At 53.4% G+C, this 15,251-nt stretch overlaps 1 protein-coding gene across 11 annotated transcripts in view; it reads left to right on the top strand.

Moving 5' to 3' along the window:
• DENND1A (DENN domain containing 1A) overlaps window positions 1-15,251 on the top strand; it is a 513,010-nt gene that overhangs the window by 480,012 nt on the left and 17,747 nt on the right. For 7 of the 11 annotated variants that reach the window (XM_043566883.1, XM_043566885.1, XM_043566880.1 and 4 more), the window contains 2 exons: window positions 4,854-4,910; window positions 11,576-11,664. In XM_043566883.1, coding sequence (XP_043422818.1) covers window positions 4,854-4,910; window positions 11,576-11,664 — 146 coding nt within the window. Of the gene's footprint in view, window positions 1-4,853; window positions 4,911-11,575; window positions 11,665-11,870; window positions 13,726-15,251 lie in introns of those variants that run through there. The other 4 variants (XM_043566886.1, XM_043566881.1, XM_043566890.1 and 1 more) reach the window with 3 other exon arrangements.

The following is a 15,251-nucleotide window of genomic DNA, read 5'->3' as shown; positions in this document are numbered from 1 at the left end:
GGGAAGACTTGTCAGTCCAACAGGGGAAGAGGGGATTGGCTGGTCCTGTTCATCATCAGGCGCTGGGCCAAAGCCCCCAAGGCCACAACTGCACTCCTGTTGTAGCATCCTTACACCAGTGCATGTGACTCAAGAGTTATTTCCATTTTGCGGAAGAGTGAACTGGGACTTGGGTTAAATGACTCACCCAAGTGGCAGAACCAGTATTGAACTCAACTGGAAAACGGCAGAGCTGACACACGAACCCACGTCTTTCTAACTCGAAGTATATCTCTTGGTTTTAGCCCAAATACTCTTTATAAACTAAGAAAGGTGTTTTTCTACGATAGGTCAAATGCCACCAGGCCATACATTTCTTAAGGACAGGAACTGTATCTTACTCTCCTGAGTCTCTGGGCCTGGCCCCAAGCAGTTGTTCCGCAAACATACGTAGGAGGAATGCTTCCGCTCTGTGAGCATGAATCTGCTTCCCTGATTGGACACGACCTTCAGGAAAACAGGTGTATGTGTTGATGATCAAAACCTCCAGCCCCACCATCCCTCCTACCCTAGCCCAGCTCAGGAAGTGCCAGATGAAATGCTGAATGGAACTCTTCTTAGCAAAAGATTGCCAAAGGCCCAGCCTTTTGAACTCACTTAAGAAACAGCAGTCAGTGTAGCCGCGTTTTGATCCAGCCAGGGAATTGAGGGCCGCGTACAACGTGATTTCTGTGCACAGGTGCCCGGACCTGGCTTTCTCAGTGCTCTGCTCCTTCTGATTTAAGGCTCTTCTGGTTTTGTCTCCACCTACTCCAGCGGTGGGAAGCACATTGGTTCCAGAGTTGAGGCCCGAGACCCACTCTCAGGACTCCCCAGTACCAGTTGGGGCCACGAGCGGGTCACTTTGCCTCGCTGCAGTCTGTTTCCTTGTTCACAGATAGATATGCTCCTCATACTAGGGCCATGCGAAGAGAAGAACAAGTCGGTACCGGCCCTGGACTGGGGACTGTGGAGAAGAATGTGAGCGGGTCTCCGCCCTTAGGGAGTAGGGGACAGGGCTCCTGGCCAGCTCTGCAGCCTCCCTGGGCCCCCGCTCACACTGCCAGAGCCCCCGTTTTCTTTTTTTTCTTCTTAATGTTTATTTCCTTATCAGAGCGTGGCCAAAAGAGAGGCAGAGAGAGAACCCCAAGCAGGCTGCGCACCCTCAACGCAGAGCCCAGCGCAGGGCCCGATCCTGCGAACTAGGAGATCGTGACTTGAGCCAAAACCAAGAGTCAGATGTTTAACCAACTGAGCCACCCAGGCCACCCTGCCCCCACGTTCAGTTAGTCCCTGAATCAGCTTCCACGCACTGGGGCCACGTTGTGCAAAGTGGTGTGTTGAGTTTATCCTTCCCCGACTTCTTTCTTCACTCCCTCTTCTCACCCAAATCACCACCACTCACCCTTGTGGCCTCTTCTGATTGTCCCCAGGGCACTCAGCTCTCCCCAGCCTGTGTCCCCAGCTGCCATCCCACCCCAGTAGACTTGGGAAGTTCTCGGAGTGGTGTGTCCACTGATGCGTGGCCCTGTGGGAAGTGCCATATACCCCATATACCCCAGCAGTGGGACCCTAACATAGGTACCACATCACCCTTTCATAGTGACTTTAAATCCCCCTGACTTACTCTGCTGGCTTCTGGGTCGGGTGTGATCGAGAGTCTACGTTCTCCCCACCATGTATAAATTCAGTTGCAAAAGGACCAGCACTTCCTGGTGACAGTCAAAGGGAAAGAAGTTAAATACGAAATCTGGAGAACGAACATTTGTCAAATCTCTGCACGTGCCAGAAACTTTAAGCCAAGGATCTTTTGCTGAGCGCCTATTATGTACCAGCACTCAACTAGATCCCAAGATAAACAGAGAAATGACACCCTGTGTGCTGTGAATACACTGGTAGCAGGGAAGTGCAGGGAGGGACTCCTGGGGGCGGTGACACCTGAGCCAGGCATCAGAGGACAAATATGAGGCACCCAGGGTGAGACACAAGGAAATGAAAAGGTGCTTCAGGCAAGGGGACCAGTATTGAAGCACTCAGGGAGAACAGGAGGGTAAGCCGAGTGGGATGGGGTAGAGGGGCTGGGGAGGGATGGAGCGGTGTGGGGGGGGGGGGAACACCAGGGAGGAGACAGCAGAGGTCTGTGGGTGGCACCCAGTGCCTGGAGGGCTTTGAACGCTGCAGGTAGCATTTTCCAGGGAAGATTAACAGCTGTTATAGGGAAAGTGAGTCTGTGTTCAAATAAATTGGGAGAAATAGGACATACAAGAAAAAAGTTAATAGGGATTTGCCTGTTTAAGGTGGGTTTTTTACTGCAAGCCTTGGCAGCCTTTGCTGTGCTAACTGGCATTGTGAATCTCCAAAAGGAGCAAGGCGGTAGGCAGCATTTCCCGGACGTGTCAGGCTAGGGAACCCCCTTTTCTTCCTTCATACAATGCATCTCCCGGGATGCACTGGGAGATGCCTTGGGAGACGCTGGCCTTCCGCTGAGATGATTTAAGCTGGCAAATGACACGATTGGGTGTATATATATATATATTTTTTTTTTTAAGTCCACTCTGGAACAAGTGTGGAGATGGATGGGGAGGGGAGAGGCTGGAGGGGGAGAGACCTGCTAACGGTGATGGTTGCTAAAGTCTGCTGGCGGCATGGTGGGAAGATCTTGGCGAACATGTCTCACTGAATCTCCCTAACGGCCCCCTGGGGTGGGTAATCCACTACCTGCTTTTACAGATGAGGAAAGTGAGGCACAGGTGGTTATATCATGGGCCTGTGGAAATCCAAATGGTGGGGTGGGGGGCTGGGGTTCAGCCCAAGACTCTCTGACCCCAGAGGCCGCCTCCTGGGGGTTCTGCCACCCCCGCCAGCAGGGTGGCAATGACTCGGTCGGAGGCGATGAGCCGCAAGGACTGTGGGCTGGAGAACTGGTCATCCAGAAGTAGAGTGGCCAAAAACAAGTGAAGCGGGGCTTGGGGGGGGGGAGGGCGGGGTGACGAGGAGAGGCGGGGGAGGGATGAGGCGGCAGCCTGTGCACACTGCAGGAGGCACCCCTCTCCCTGCCCTTTTACTTTCCCTTGATCAGTGTGGGCTGAGGGGCTCCATTCCCTTTTGCCCCACACTTTTCCTGTAAACATGATGGAGAAGAAATAGGGTGCAGTGGGCTGTCGGGCTCATTTCACTGGCATTTCCACCTGGGTGGCATTTCCAACCCCCGGGTGGGCTCCAGCCAAGGACAGGTCTGTGAGCACGGTTGGGCCCATGCTGCCAGCTAAATAGCACAGGGCCCAGAAAGCCTCAGTGTATCTCCAGTGTATCTCCATCCAGACATGCTCTGGACGTGCTACAGGGGGCCCAATTCTCTACCGAGTGCCTCTGCCATCTCTCCCCTTGGGCCACTCTGACAGACCCTGTGCCGGGACCCAGGGACCCCCGAGACATGGCCCCTACTCTCCAGGAGTTGGGTCCAGAGAGTGAGCTCCAAGGCAGGTCTGGTATCCAAAGAATTTCTGCAACCAAATGAGGCTTTAACGCACCGTCCAGGAGAAACCTAGCGGGAGCCTCCCATGCAAGTCACACGTGGAATTCTAAAAATGTTTTAGTAACTACATCGAAAGAGTAGAAAGGAACACGAAATTAATCGTAATGATATTAAACCAAATAGCCAAAATGCTTTCATTTCAACACGTAATCAATATAAAAAATTTAGACGCTTTACATACTTGTTTCTAACTGAGTATCTGAAAGCCAGTGTGTATTTTATACATACCGCACGTCTTAATTCAGACCTGCCACCCATGGCCATCGGCTGCCGAAGGGAGCAGTGCAGGTGTAAACTTTGTGAACCTCCTGGGTGAAGGGGGAGGAACCAACCGGAAGCTTCCCAGGGTTTGCGGAGGGTCGTGGTTTGGTCTAGTGTGAAGGCTTCCTTTCCTTCCTCTGTCTGCCCACCCCCCCCCCCACTTGTCTGGGGCATCTACTCACGCAGGCCATTGAAAGGACAAAGTTTGACTTTCAAAATAAAGGGTCGGAGGAGACAGCCAACAAGCCTGTGCTCTGTTGGTTTTTATTCAGATCCTGATTTCAAAAGCCAAGCGTTTTGTTTCATTTTATTTGTTCATCAGACATTTATTTTGCAAATTCCACCCCCCCCCCCCCCAGGGAACAGGGATGAATCCCTCAAGGAAATGAACATTTGAAAGATAGTGCAGGGGAGGGGGCGCTGGGAGGGAGACACCGGGTGATAAGTCCCAGGTAGCAGGGAGCACTGGGCAGGGGGAGCATTGAAGGCAGCCTGTGACCCACTATCTTGAATGACAAGTAGACATTTATTTGCCAGGCAGATCAGGATGGGGTGGGTCATTCGACCCTAAGAGGCAGGCAGGAAACGAGGCATGAGAGTCCAGGGCCATTTGAGGATCTGCCCTGGTGAGCAAGGATGAAGATTGGGAGGGGTCTGTATGGGGCACAAGAGAGCCCAGGTCTTGGAATGCCAGCCCACGGCCTTGCTGAGCTGTCCCCCAAGGAGGCAGGAAGGGCAGCAGAGGTCTCGAGGTTGGGGTGCAACAAGGTCGTATTGCATTTTAGAAGATCCCCCCGGGCCCGTGTGGAGAATGGCTGGAGGAGATCCTGTTGGAAGATGATTACAGTGATCCAGGCCTCAGAAATGCATGCGCAGGGTCCGGCAACCAGTTGACATGGGAGTGAGAGAGCGGGAGGCATCGAGGACGCTTCTTGGGGTCTGGCTTGGGCGACTGGATGCGTCCTCTCGTGTGCCGTGTGTGGAAATGCATCAAACCGTCTCCATGTGTACTGATGTTTTAAGTTTCGCTTTAATGCAGCCACAAAGACTCCGTCCCACTCGCCCGCCGCCTCCCAAGATACAGCGCTCGAGGCCCGTGAGTAGCCAGTGGTTCTGCCCTCTGCCTAACACTGCCTGAGCCGTCCTCCCTGCCTGACTAAACCTCGGGAGTTTGAACTCAGCTGCCTTGCAAAACAAAACCGGGAATTGGGTTTTTCAGCTTCCCTCTCTGCGTGGCATGAACCCAAACTTGCATTTTCTGGGCTTCTGTCTCCTTTTCCCCGAACCAGTTTGACGACTTGTAGGCCAGAGCTGTAGGTAGCCGTGGGCCACCGTGTGGTGTGTTTGCCGTGTGTGCGTGTGTGCGTCACTTGAGCACATCTCCTAGGTTGACTCCTACTTCTAGCCAGTGAGCTTTAAAGCCCAGCTCCAACTGCCTTTCCTCACAAAGGAAGCAGAAGTCTGGCAGCAGGGGTCTCATTCCTGCCTGCTCTTGGTTTGGAAATGCGTTTGATGTCCCTTTGCGAGGGCAGAGGCTACGCCCAGAGAATCTCGAGCCAGCTCGGATGGAGACAGGGCCTCCTGTTCCAGGCCTCACGTGGAGCTCCACCTTGCCCAGTGAAGTCCCAAGTCAGGGCGACAAACCCACCGACACCTTGGAATGGGGTGGGCGAAGCAGAGAGACCTATCCGAGTTGTTTTTGTTCTTGTTTTTAAGTTTATTTATTTGGGGTGGGGGGAGCACGATCAGGGGAGGGGCGGAGAGAGAGGAGAGAGCAAGAATCCCAAGCAGGCTCTGCACTGCCAGCGTGGACCCCAATGCAGGGCTCTAGCTCGCAAACCATGAGATCATGACCTGAGCTGAAGTCAGACGCTTAACCGACCGAGCCACCCAGGTGCCCCCCCCATCCAAGGTTTTTAAAGACAAATGCCATGGAAAAGTATTGGGTGTGGGGCCCCGTTTTCCTTAGAAGCTCAGACTTGGGCTGTGCTGAGGCATAACCACTTTAACGGGTTCCTTCAAAGTGGAAACTTGCCAGGACCATTTGGTGAGGCCTGTTTACCAAGAGAAGAGTTTCTATGTCTCAAAGCAGACTCAAAGCAGCAGTCTCTATATTCAAAGCAGCCACCGCTCCTGCAGCCCAGCAAGAGGTCAGGTTCCCATCCAGCTGCGACCAGAGTGCCCCACAAACCCACATGCCAACCCCTGCTCCCCCTTTTCCAATGCACACATCCAAATTGATCTTGTGACACGTGGCAGCCGAGGGGTGCAGGTGGCCAGGCCCTACCGTGTCTGTTTTTAATCCTTGGTGCACACGCCCAGCATCGATTGGGTGGCTGCTCTCTGTGCGGATGTTGGAAAATTCTGTGGTGCTCTTTTCCTTCCCTTCCCTCCTGTGTGTAGGAGTTAGAGGGCAGGGGTGGAGGTGGGGGGGGGCGAGGGCAGTGGGGACTTAGATACCTTCACCTAAAGCACGCTCAACCAACTGAGCCACCCAGGTACCCCACCTCTCTCCCTTTAACACACCTTCTGGGGGCACCTGGGTGGCTCAGTTGGTTGAGTGTCCGACTTCAGCTCGGGTCATGATATCACGGTCCATGAGTTCGAGCCCCGCATCAGGCTCTGTGCTGACAGCTCAGAGCCTGGAGCCTGCTTCAGATTCTGTGTCACCCTCTCTCTCTGACCCTCCCCTGTTCATGCTCTGTCTCTCTCTGTCTCAAAAATAAATAAACATTAAAAAAAAAAAAAAAAAACACCTTCTGTCGAACATGCCCTCATTCCCCAGAGGCCTTGAGAGAAAAAACATAGACTATCCTTGTAAAGCACCGAGCACAGTGCCTGCCACACAGCAGTGGCTCGTACTCTTAACAGGCTTTTAAACCTTAGAACTTCCTTTTTTTTTTAAATGTTTGTTTGTTTGTTTGTTTGTTTATTTTTGAGAGAGAAAGAGAGAAACAGAGTGTGAGCAGGGGAGGGGCAGAGAGAGGGAGAGACACAGAATCCGAAATGGGTTCCCGGCTCTGAGCTGTCAGCACAGGGCCAGACGCAGGGCTCAAACCCACAAGCCAGGAGATCGTGACCTGAGCCGAAGTCGGTCGCTTAACCGACTGAGCCACCCCGGCGCCCCTGAACCTCAGAAGTTCTAAGGAGTGACTCAGTTTCTTAGTGACTATCATTTGCCGAGGATTTTTTTATAGTCAGCAAGTAATCCTAGCTGGGCCTCACAGTAGCTCTGTGAAGTAGACATCATCTCCACCCATTTTAGAGATGAGAAAACTGATGCTTGGTAACCTAACCCAAGTCCCTCAAATGCAGAAAGGGGTCACCAGACTCTAGAACCCATGGTCTTTCTGGCATACTGAGCTCTCCCAGGACCCTCCACCTGCAGTTCCATGGAATCTGCCTTAGTGTGAAATACTGGGCCAGAGCCTTTGATGGAGAAAAAGTAATCATTAGCAGTGAGCTGGGCTTTCTGTGGAATCTCTGGGGTAGTGTTGGGGCTTGGCAAAGACACAGAGGTGAAGAGAATTAACAATTACGTACTGAGCGCCTTTTCCGTGCCTAGGACTGTGCTGGGCCCTCGTGTGATTATGGTCTCATGTGTCCCCACCACAGCCTGGAGGAGGCAGAGCTATTTACCCAGCAGGCAGCCGAGACCACAGAGATGCTAAGAGGCCAAGCTGGCCGCGGAGCCCGGGCCTGCCTCTCCACACTCCTCACCAAGCAGCCTCTCCTTCAGCCAGCCCTACAGAGGGCTGCCCTCAGAATTCCCTGTAGAGACCTGGGATCCAAGGCAGGCAGGGACTCTCTTGCAAAGCGTGATCCGGGACAGGACTGCTCCTGCTGGAATAGCTCAGGTATTGGAGACAGTGCCTGTGGATTCCGTGCGGTCTCACCAGCGTGGGGATCCGTGTGGACTGGGGGAGGCCCAGCCACACCCACCGGCAACTGAGGACTTGGGAAGGCAAACGTTACCCCAAGAAACACTCGAGTAGTACCTGCCTGTGCCACTGCTCTGGTGTAGGAGGCGAGCGGATCGGTACCCTGGGCTCTGCCCACCCTGCGTTATGGTACCCTCGGGGCAATGTGCCTGGCAGAACCATTTCTCCTGAGCTTGGAAGTCGAAGAGGCCTGACCCGATTTGAATCACAGGTTGGCAATTCCTGACTGTATAACTTCAGGCAAGACGTTTAATTCTCGGACCCTTAGTTTGATCATCTGTAAAATAGGTTCAGCAGCCCCCGGCCTGGTGAGGGTAGTGAGATCACATGTGTGTGGTGCCTGGCATGAGGTGGGCATGTATACCACACTTCTGCCACCCCACACCCCCTCTGCCAAGCAGGGTCACTATGGGACTAAATTGGGGGTCCTGGAAGGCTCGTGCTTTCTGGGCCCGGCAGCGCCCCGTGCCCCGGAATCTGCCCGCTGAGTGTACCCGTGTAAGCCTTTCCAGTATGCACCGCTGTCGCTCCGGGTGACCCTGGGAGACACGGGGCCCCTCGAGGGCCTTGAAAAGAATGGCTCGACCGGCTCTCCTGTCAGGAGCCTCTGGCCCCCAGCCGGGCTTTACCGCGTACTTGGCCACAAACGTCTGGTTAGCAGTGTGGCCGTTGGCCCCGGGGTAGCAGGAGCATGGGGGCTAGCCGTTCAGCCCTTCTGGAAGAAGCTTTGTAGCCAGGCACCTGTGGCTGGAGTTCAGATGTTACCAGAGGATTTAGATTTTCTTTTTAACAAGAAGAGAAAGGAAAGAGCAGAAGAAAGCCTTGCCAGTGTCTGGTGGACTAGGGGGAGTGGGCTGGGGCGTGCAGGGGAGAGGCAGGCTGTGCCCGGCCGCATGTGAAGCACTTTATAAGCTCTGTATTTATTATTTCTTGCTCACCATTAAAATCAAATGTACTCGGTGCTTTTGTATTCAATACACATTTAACCCTGCCGACTTAGATTTCTCAGGTTTTAAATCCAGTGGGGAATTGGCTGGTTTCCCAACTTTCCCCACAAGTCCCCCTTGAACAGAGCTCAAAATCCCTGTTTAGCATTTTCTCCCCTGGCGCTGCTGGGATCCCAACACCGGAGGGGCCGGTGGCTGTGGTGCGTGCATGTGTTTTCTTCCCCCTCCCCCAGCCCCCGCCCCTGCTAAGCACCCCCCAAAGACGATGTGATCGCTGAAATCTGACGGGCCAGTAGTCGGCATCGTCTTGTGATTCGGGCTTCATTAAACCATTTTGTCTGTGTGTGTGTGTGTGTGTGTGTGTGTGTGTGTGTGTGCGCGCGCGCGTGTGTGTGCCTGGTTGCGGCTCCAGCTGAACGTCTGTGGCCGTGTGTGTGCACGCAAGTGTGTGATTCGTGCACGTACCTTCGACTCTCGTGAGTGTGTATTTGTGAGGCTGAATGCCGGCGCCTGGAGGCCTCTGTGCGTGTCTCTGGATGGTTGTCTGTGAGTGTAATTTGTGTCTGGCTTTGTCCACACCAGTCAGGTGTGTGTGACTCTGGGTGTGTCTGTAGCTGTGCAGGTGACTGACTGTCTCCGGGTCTGTTGTGCCTTCCTCTCCCTCCCCCGCCTCCCTGCCTCCCCGCTCCCCTCCCCCACTCCCTCTCCCTGCTCTGTCTGTTTTATCATCCCTAATGAAGCAGTCTTCTCCATCGATCCTGCTGATTGCCAACCCATTCCTTTTGTTTGTTGGCGCTGAGCCATTCGGCGGCACTCTGACAGCTCAGCTCGTCTAATTAGCTCTGTTGTTCTTTTTCCCCATGTTTCACCACGTTGCAAGTTCAGTTGAAGTTGCCACAAACTTAATCCCCCCATTTCAGCCACAAGTTCACATTCCAAACCCGCCTTTATTGTAGCGAGGAGCAGCCGTGTGCGAAGAGGACAGGCTGACAGGCCTTAATATCTGACCTTTCCCGAAACCCCCACCCCGGGACCTCTGGGGCAGGGCAGAACTGCTCCGTCAGCCCACGCTGCACATCCGCCTTTGTGCTGAAAAGTCTGGGGGAGCGTTCCAACCCCGTGATCCTGCTGAGCAGCAGCGAGAGGGAGAGGAGTCTGGCTCTGTGCTGGGAAACCAGTTCAGAGTTTGAGCGGACGTAGCCTGGACGTCTGCTTCGGAGCAGACACGGTTCTGATAACCGTGGTAACAATAATAGCAACGTTCTTATGCGCTTCTTAGATTCCAAGCAGCAACATTCACCTGTTCCTCAAAGTCTTGCTGAGTGACCACTGTAACACTACACACGGAGCAGGATGCTAGGCAAGGGTCATCCTGGATGGCATCTTCTAATTCAGAGATAGCCCACCCTCCTCCTCTTTTTTGTTATTGATAAGGTCACGGGGAAGCCCGGCTGGTGCCAGACTCCTTGCTGGTGCTTTCCCGCGACCATCTCATTGGATCCTCATTCAGAGTAACCCTGGTGGAGGGGGGGGGTAATGGGGTGGGGGGAAGACCACAAGTGTCGTGGAATGCACTTGGCTGTTACCGTGTGTCTGATTTGCCAAATAAGGCTGAGATCAGACTGGCCACTCCACAGGAAAAACTTCGGTTAGATCAGACATGCAGAGACCTGAGGGCTTGATGAGACTCTATAAAGACTTGTCTTTCATGCAGCCAACTTCTGTAATCTGTGTTCCTCAGCCATTGTGCTGTGTTGCCCACAAATTGCTGGGGGGTGGGGAGCAGGGGGCTCAGGAAAGGGGGGGCAATAAACGGAGTATGTGTGTGCTCTTCCTTGTCTTGTCTGAGGACCTCAGCATATTGTGGCATTGTGTCCACTTTGGCCCTTCATCTGCAGAGAGAGAGCCAGCCCTCTGCATGGGGACGTCCAGGCATTTTTATTGGCAACAAAAGTCACAGATAGACTTTCTTGGTTTAGCTGTCTCCAGTCCCTCTCTGGCACTGGAAATGTTCAGAGAGGATGGGGTCAAAATTAAAGCCACGTAACGTGGACTGGAACAGACGAGGATCCTTCTAAGGACACCTAGAAATGCTTAGCCTAACTCCCATCACAGGCTCTGGTGGGGGAGGAGGGAGGTGTCCTTTTCTGTGGGCCCACATCTTGTTGCCACAGGCCAGCTGTGGATTAGGAAGCCGTATGCTTCCCCGTCACGCACCCCCACCACCGACCCTCAAGCTAGGTCCCCGTGAATGTAGGAGCCCCACGGGGTGTGTGGCATCCAGGCCGAGCCGTGCTCAGGAGGACTGCACGGACACAACCTGGGGAACAGAAAAATGATTTTTATTGGTGCTCGGTGATGGCTCTCACTTGCTTTATTCCCCGTTCCTCCTCAGGAAAACAAGCATCCTGTAATTCAGTTGTAAAAAGAAGGAAATAAGCACGTGTACCCTAGAAATAAAGCCCGAGTGAAACCTTTTCATTGTACCAAACCAGTTTCAGGGTTCTAGAAGAAGGCGAGGGGGGACTTACCATCAAGGAGGGCCTCCGCATCCCGGTCCCGCGTGGACGGTGTCTGGTCGAACTCCCACGGCAGCCCCGCAAGGAGGGGGCGGGTGGAGCTGTCCCCTCCTTGCAGATGAGGAGACCAAGCTCTTCAGAAGAACCTTTCCCACTTAAATAGGCCACGGATTTCCCTTGCGGGTATCTGCTGCACACTCAGTGCCACGTTCTCACGAGAAGCAGAGGCTTCGTAGCCTGTACTATGCAAATGCCTCCACGTTTATTTTGGGGCTGCTCATCTAGATGTGTGGAATGTCCCTGTGTGGCTTTTCCAACTCACTCCTCGGGGACTTCCCTCTGTGCCCGCTGCAGGTGCGCCCTCCCCGTCCACATGTGGTAAAGAGACCAAAGAGCAACATCACGGTGGAAGGCCGGAGGACGTCCGTCTCAAGCCCCGAGCAGTGAGTACCCCGTCGCTCGCCTCCCCTCTGTCTGCCAGAGCCCAGTGGGCCAGGCCTTTGCGGGGTCCACGCTGCAACCCTGGCCTTTGAAAGGCTTCCTGGAGCCCTGAGCGGGTGTTTCAACAAAGAGGTCAGTCGGGGAGCTAGGCTTGATCTTCCGCATCGGCGTTTGCTCGCAGTTCTCATGCCGGTGGGAGGCCCCGGAGGCCTCTAGCCAGGCATCTGGGCTGGGTTTTGAGTGGTGACACCCAAAGCGTACTCAAACAGGCTCAGAAGAAGGTTCCAGGCCTTTTCTTATGCCAAAGGTATAAGGTCAGCAGGAGAGAGCTAGGAACCTGGTCAAGGAGCTGACCCATTTAACAAGGGTCCTAGGCCTGGGGTGCTCGAGGTCTCTAAAGCTTGGCTTTACACCCAGGACAGTCCTTATCCGTCGCCCCACACCCATCAGTACTTTTTCTCACCTGTGCCATAGCATTTATTTTACTAGGGCTTGGTTTTTCCACTTCCCCTCGGGCCCAGAGTTCTGCAGGCAGGCACTAGGTGTTCTGCCCGGAAGCCAGCAGAGGACCCGACTCAGAATCGATGCAGGACAGATGCTGGATAGACAAGGGAGACAACAGGTGGGCAAGCAACGCCTGAGATTGAGCTGCCCGGATGATGTGAGGCTTAAAGCGGCACACGGCCCCAAGTCCCGAACTGTCTGGAGTGCTTCCCTTTGTCCCAAGGCCCACAGCCCTGGGGCTCTCCCCAAACAACTCAGCAGCTACACACCAGCTTCCTGCGATGCTTTGAAAAAGTCCACGAAAGCCTCTCAGTCTAGGGTTTGTTAGGGGAACCAAAACTGTTGCCCCGGGGACCCTGAAGTCCCTTGGCTGAGGCGAGGAACGCGCCTCCTGTCTGCTCTACCTTCAGAAAAGTTGTCAGGAAACAAGCTAAAGGAAATGGCAGGCCCTAGCCAGAAAAGGAGCCAAAAGGAAGAAGAAATTCTGAAATGGCCACTTGTGGCCTAACCCAGGTTGCAGCACACTTGAGCTCTTCCAGGATTTCTGGTTTATAGTATGGCATTGCTGGAGGCCACCGTGTTGTTACAGAACCAGCAGACCTAGGCCTACACAACCTTGCCCAGAAAGCAATGGGAGATGGCCTGTGTGTGTGTGTGTGTGTGTGTGTGTGTATGTGTGCACAAGCACACACATCTTGAGAGATGCTTGGTTATGCGAACTGTGGAAGAGAGGAGTCCTGAAGTTGGTTGTAGGTACAACTTGTCCTCTGCACAATAGGACGGTGGGAATCTTAATAGTTTTGGCCCTGACTGGCATGGATTATGACTGCCCCCGTGTGGACAAAGTCCTCCATGGCTCCAGAGTTCCTCAGACCCTGAAGATTTCTCCTTAGGAAGAGATGAAATTAGTTTACTTTCCTTTAAAACCACGTCTTTAAAACCGGGCTAAACCTTTTAGACACCGTGCTGGGATAGAGAGTTGTGGGTCTGTAGATACTGAAATGCAAGCCTAGAGTCGCCGTGCATGCCCAAGAGCACCCAGAGCCAGCAACACTCCACGTTTTACTGAAAACCATTTCCTATTTTGTGGCCAGGGCACCAATTAGAGGTTAGAATTCCTGATTTCGTTCATTTATGCCGCTGCTGTCCCAGCCCAGTGATAGGGGAAGCCTCTTCAGTCCATGCCCCAGAGCCAGCGTCTGGCCATCCCATCATCCTGGTCGTTAGCCCAACTGCGCCGGTATCACTTTTCATTTCTTTGTGCAATACGCCTTGTTTTAGGTTTCTGTTCCGGAAACATTTGGGTTGAAATGAACCAGTGGGAACACGGGCGCTAGTTCAATGGCAGGTTCTCTGTCCGCCACGGCAGCTCCAGCCCTGCAGGTGGTAGAGAAGTACGTTTGGGGATGTTATTCCAAGAGTTTCTGTTCGTATTTTTTTAGTGGGGGGGAGGGGTGCTGTTCTCCCCTACTACCAGCGACATTTCTGGTGCAACCGGGGTATTTTCCTGCATCTCTTCCCATGCTGCCTACCCATCCCCCCCACCTCCCTACCCCCACCCCCCCCCACCCCCGTTGTGCTCCTCCACTTCCAAATGCCATGTCACAACAGCACTTGGATGTGTTTTTCTCAACTGTCATCAGCTCCAGCTGGCAAGACCAAGTTCTTGAAACACAGGAAGCATCCAGCGGAAAATATTTTAATAAAACAGACTCCTCATAAAATATTGTTCTGGGGGGGAAAGAAAGCAGCTCCACCAATCTGTCAGCATTGTGTTGGGAGACACGAGAAGACAAGCCGGCAGGCAGGAGCCAGATCCTAATGGGCCTTTGTTGCCGGTGGTTCCGTGTGGGGCACGTGGACTCGGTGCCTGGCCCTTTAATCTGGCCTGGATTTTCTGGACTCACGGATCTTTGTCTCCGCTGGGAATATCAAAGTGCATCGGCAACTTAGAGGGTTCGGACGGCAGCAAGAGACAGGAGATCTTTGAAGTGGAGCGAGAGGTTCCGTCCTCCCGGCTTCTGCCCCAACTCTCACTTCCAAATAGACCATTAAATAATTAACTTTGTGGACGGCAAGATGGAGCTGATTAACAATAAGACAGTCTCCTTGGCCTCCCGCAGCAGCTCGGAGTCTGGAATTCATCAAGGCCCAGGAATATCGGCTGCCAGCTCTCTGGCTGGCCCACCCGTTGGACTCTAGTTCTTTCTTTCCAGATGATGTCCATCTGTCCATTCATGCATCCATTCATTCAGCAAATAGCTTCAAAACCCTACCAGGTGTGAGCTATTTGGGACCTTTTAAAGACGGCCTTTAAAGAGAATCCCCGTGCCGATTCTTTTTTGACTTGCGTTTCCCCAAAATGAAATTTTCTCCTATGTCAAATGCTCTTTCCGAATCAAAGGTGGGTGTCCCAGCCCCTGACAACCGTCTGATGACAACTGGAGGAACACTTCAGAAAGATTTCTGGGGAAAACATTCCCTCTGTTTTTCAGTTAACACCAGCTAATTAATATTCAGTGACTATTTCTTCTCCAGAAGTACTAGCTACTTCCATTATTATTCAGAACGGGCTGCCGGAATGCCCTGAGGATTCCCCAGGGTGAGAGCCAGGGCTGGGAGGGGTCAGGCAGTGCGGGCTGGGGGTCAGAGACCAGTTAGCGGCAAGCACAGCCCAGCGCCTGTTGTGTTCTAGGCCCTCTTCAGCGGGTATTTGTTTCTTCTTCCACCAAATGGGAACTAGAGCTCAGAAAATGCATCTGACCGGTGTTCCCGGGGTCATCTGGTCAGAAGGTGGCGGGGCCAGGACTCCACATGCTACTTGATTTCATTCTCTCCGCTACACTCTGCCACCCACGGGGTCCCCTCGTCATTTTGGTGATTCTGTGTCCTAAGATGAGTTGCCCCACGCGCTACCCTTTCTGTCTGGCTCCTTGAAGTTGGGATCTAGAGCCGTTCAGTCGTCTTCCTGGCAAAGAAGCAGTGTCCCCCGGTGCCTGAGTGCTTCTGCCTACGACCTTTACTGAACCATCCCTTAAGCTTGAGAAAGGTAGGTGGTGGCTTTCCCCTCTCACAGAGAAACTGA

This window comes from Prionailurus bengalensis, chromosome D4 (assembly GCF_016509475.1).
Source record: "Prionailurus bengalensis isolate Pbe53 chromosome D4, Fcat_Pben_1.1_paternal_pri, whole genome shotgun sequence".
In the NCBI taxonomy this organism is placed as follows: domain Eukaryota; kingdom Metazoa; phylum Chordata; class Mammalia; order Carnivora; family Felidae; genus Prionailurus; species Prionailurus bengalensis.
Note: the sequence above shows the minus strand (reverse complement) of the source record. Positions and strands in the feature narration are given on the sequence as shown.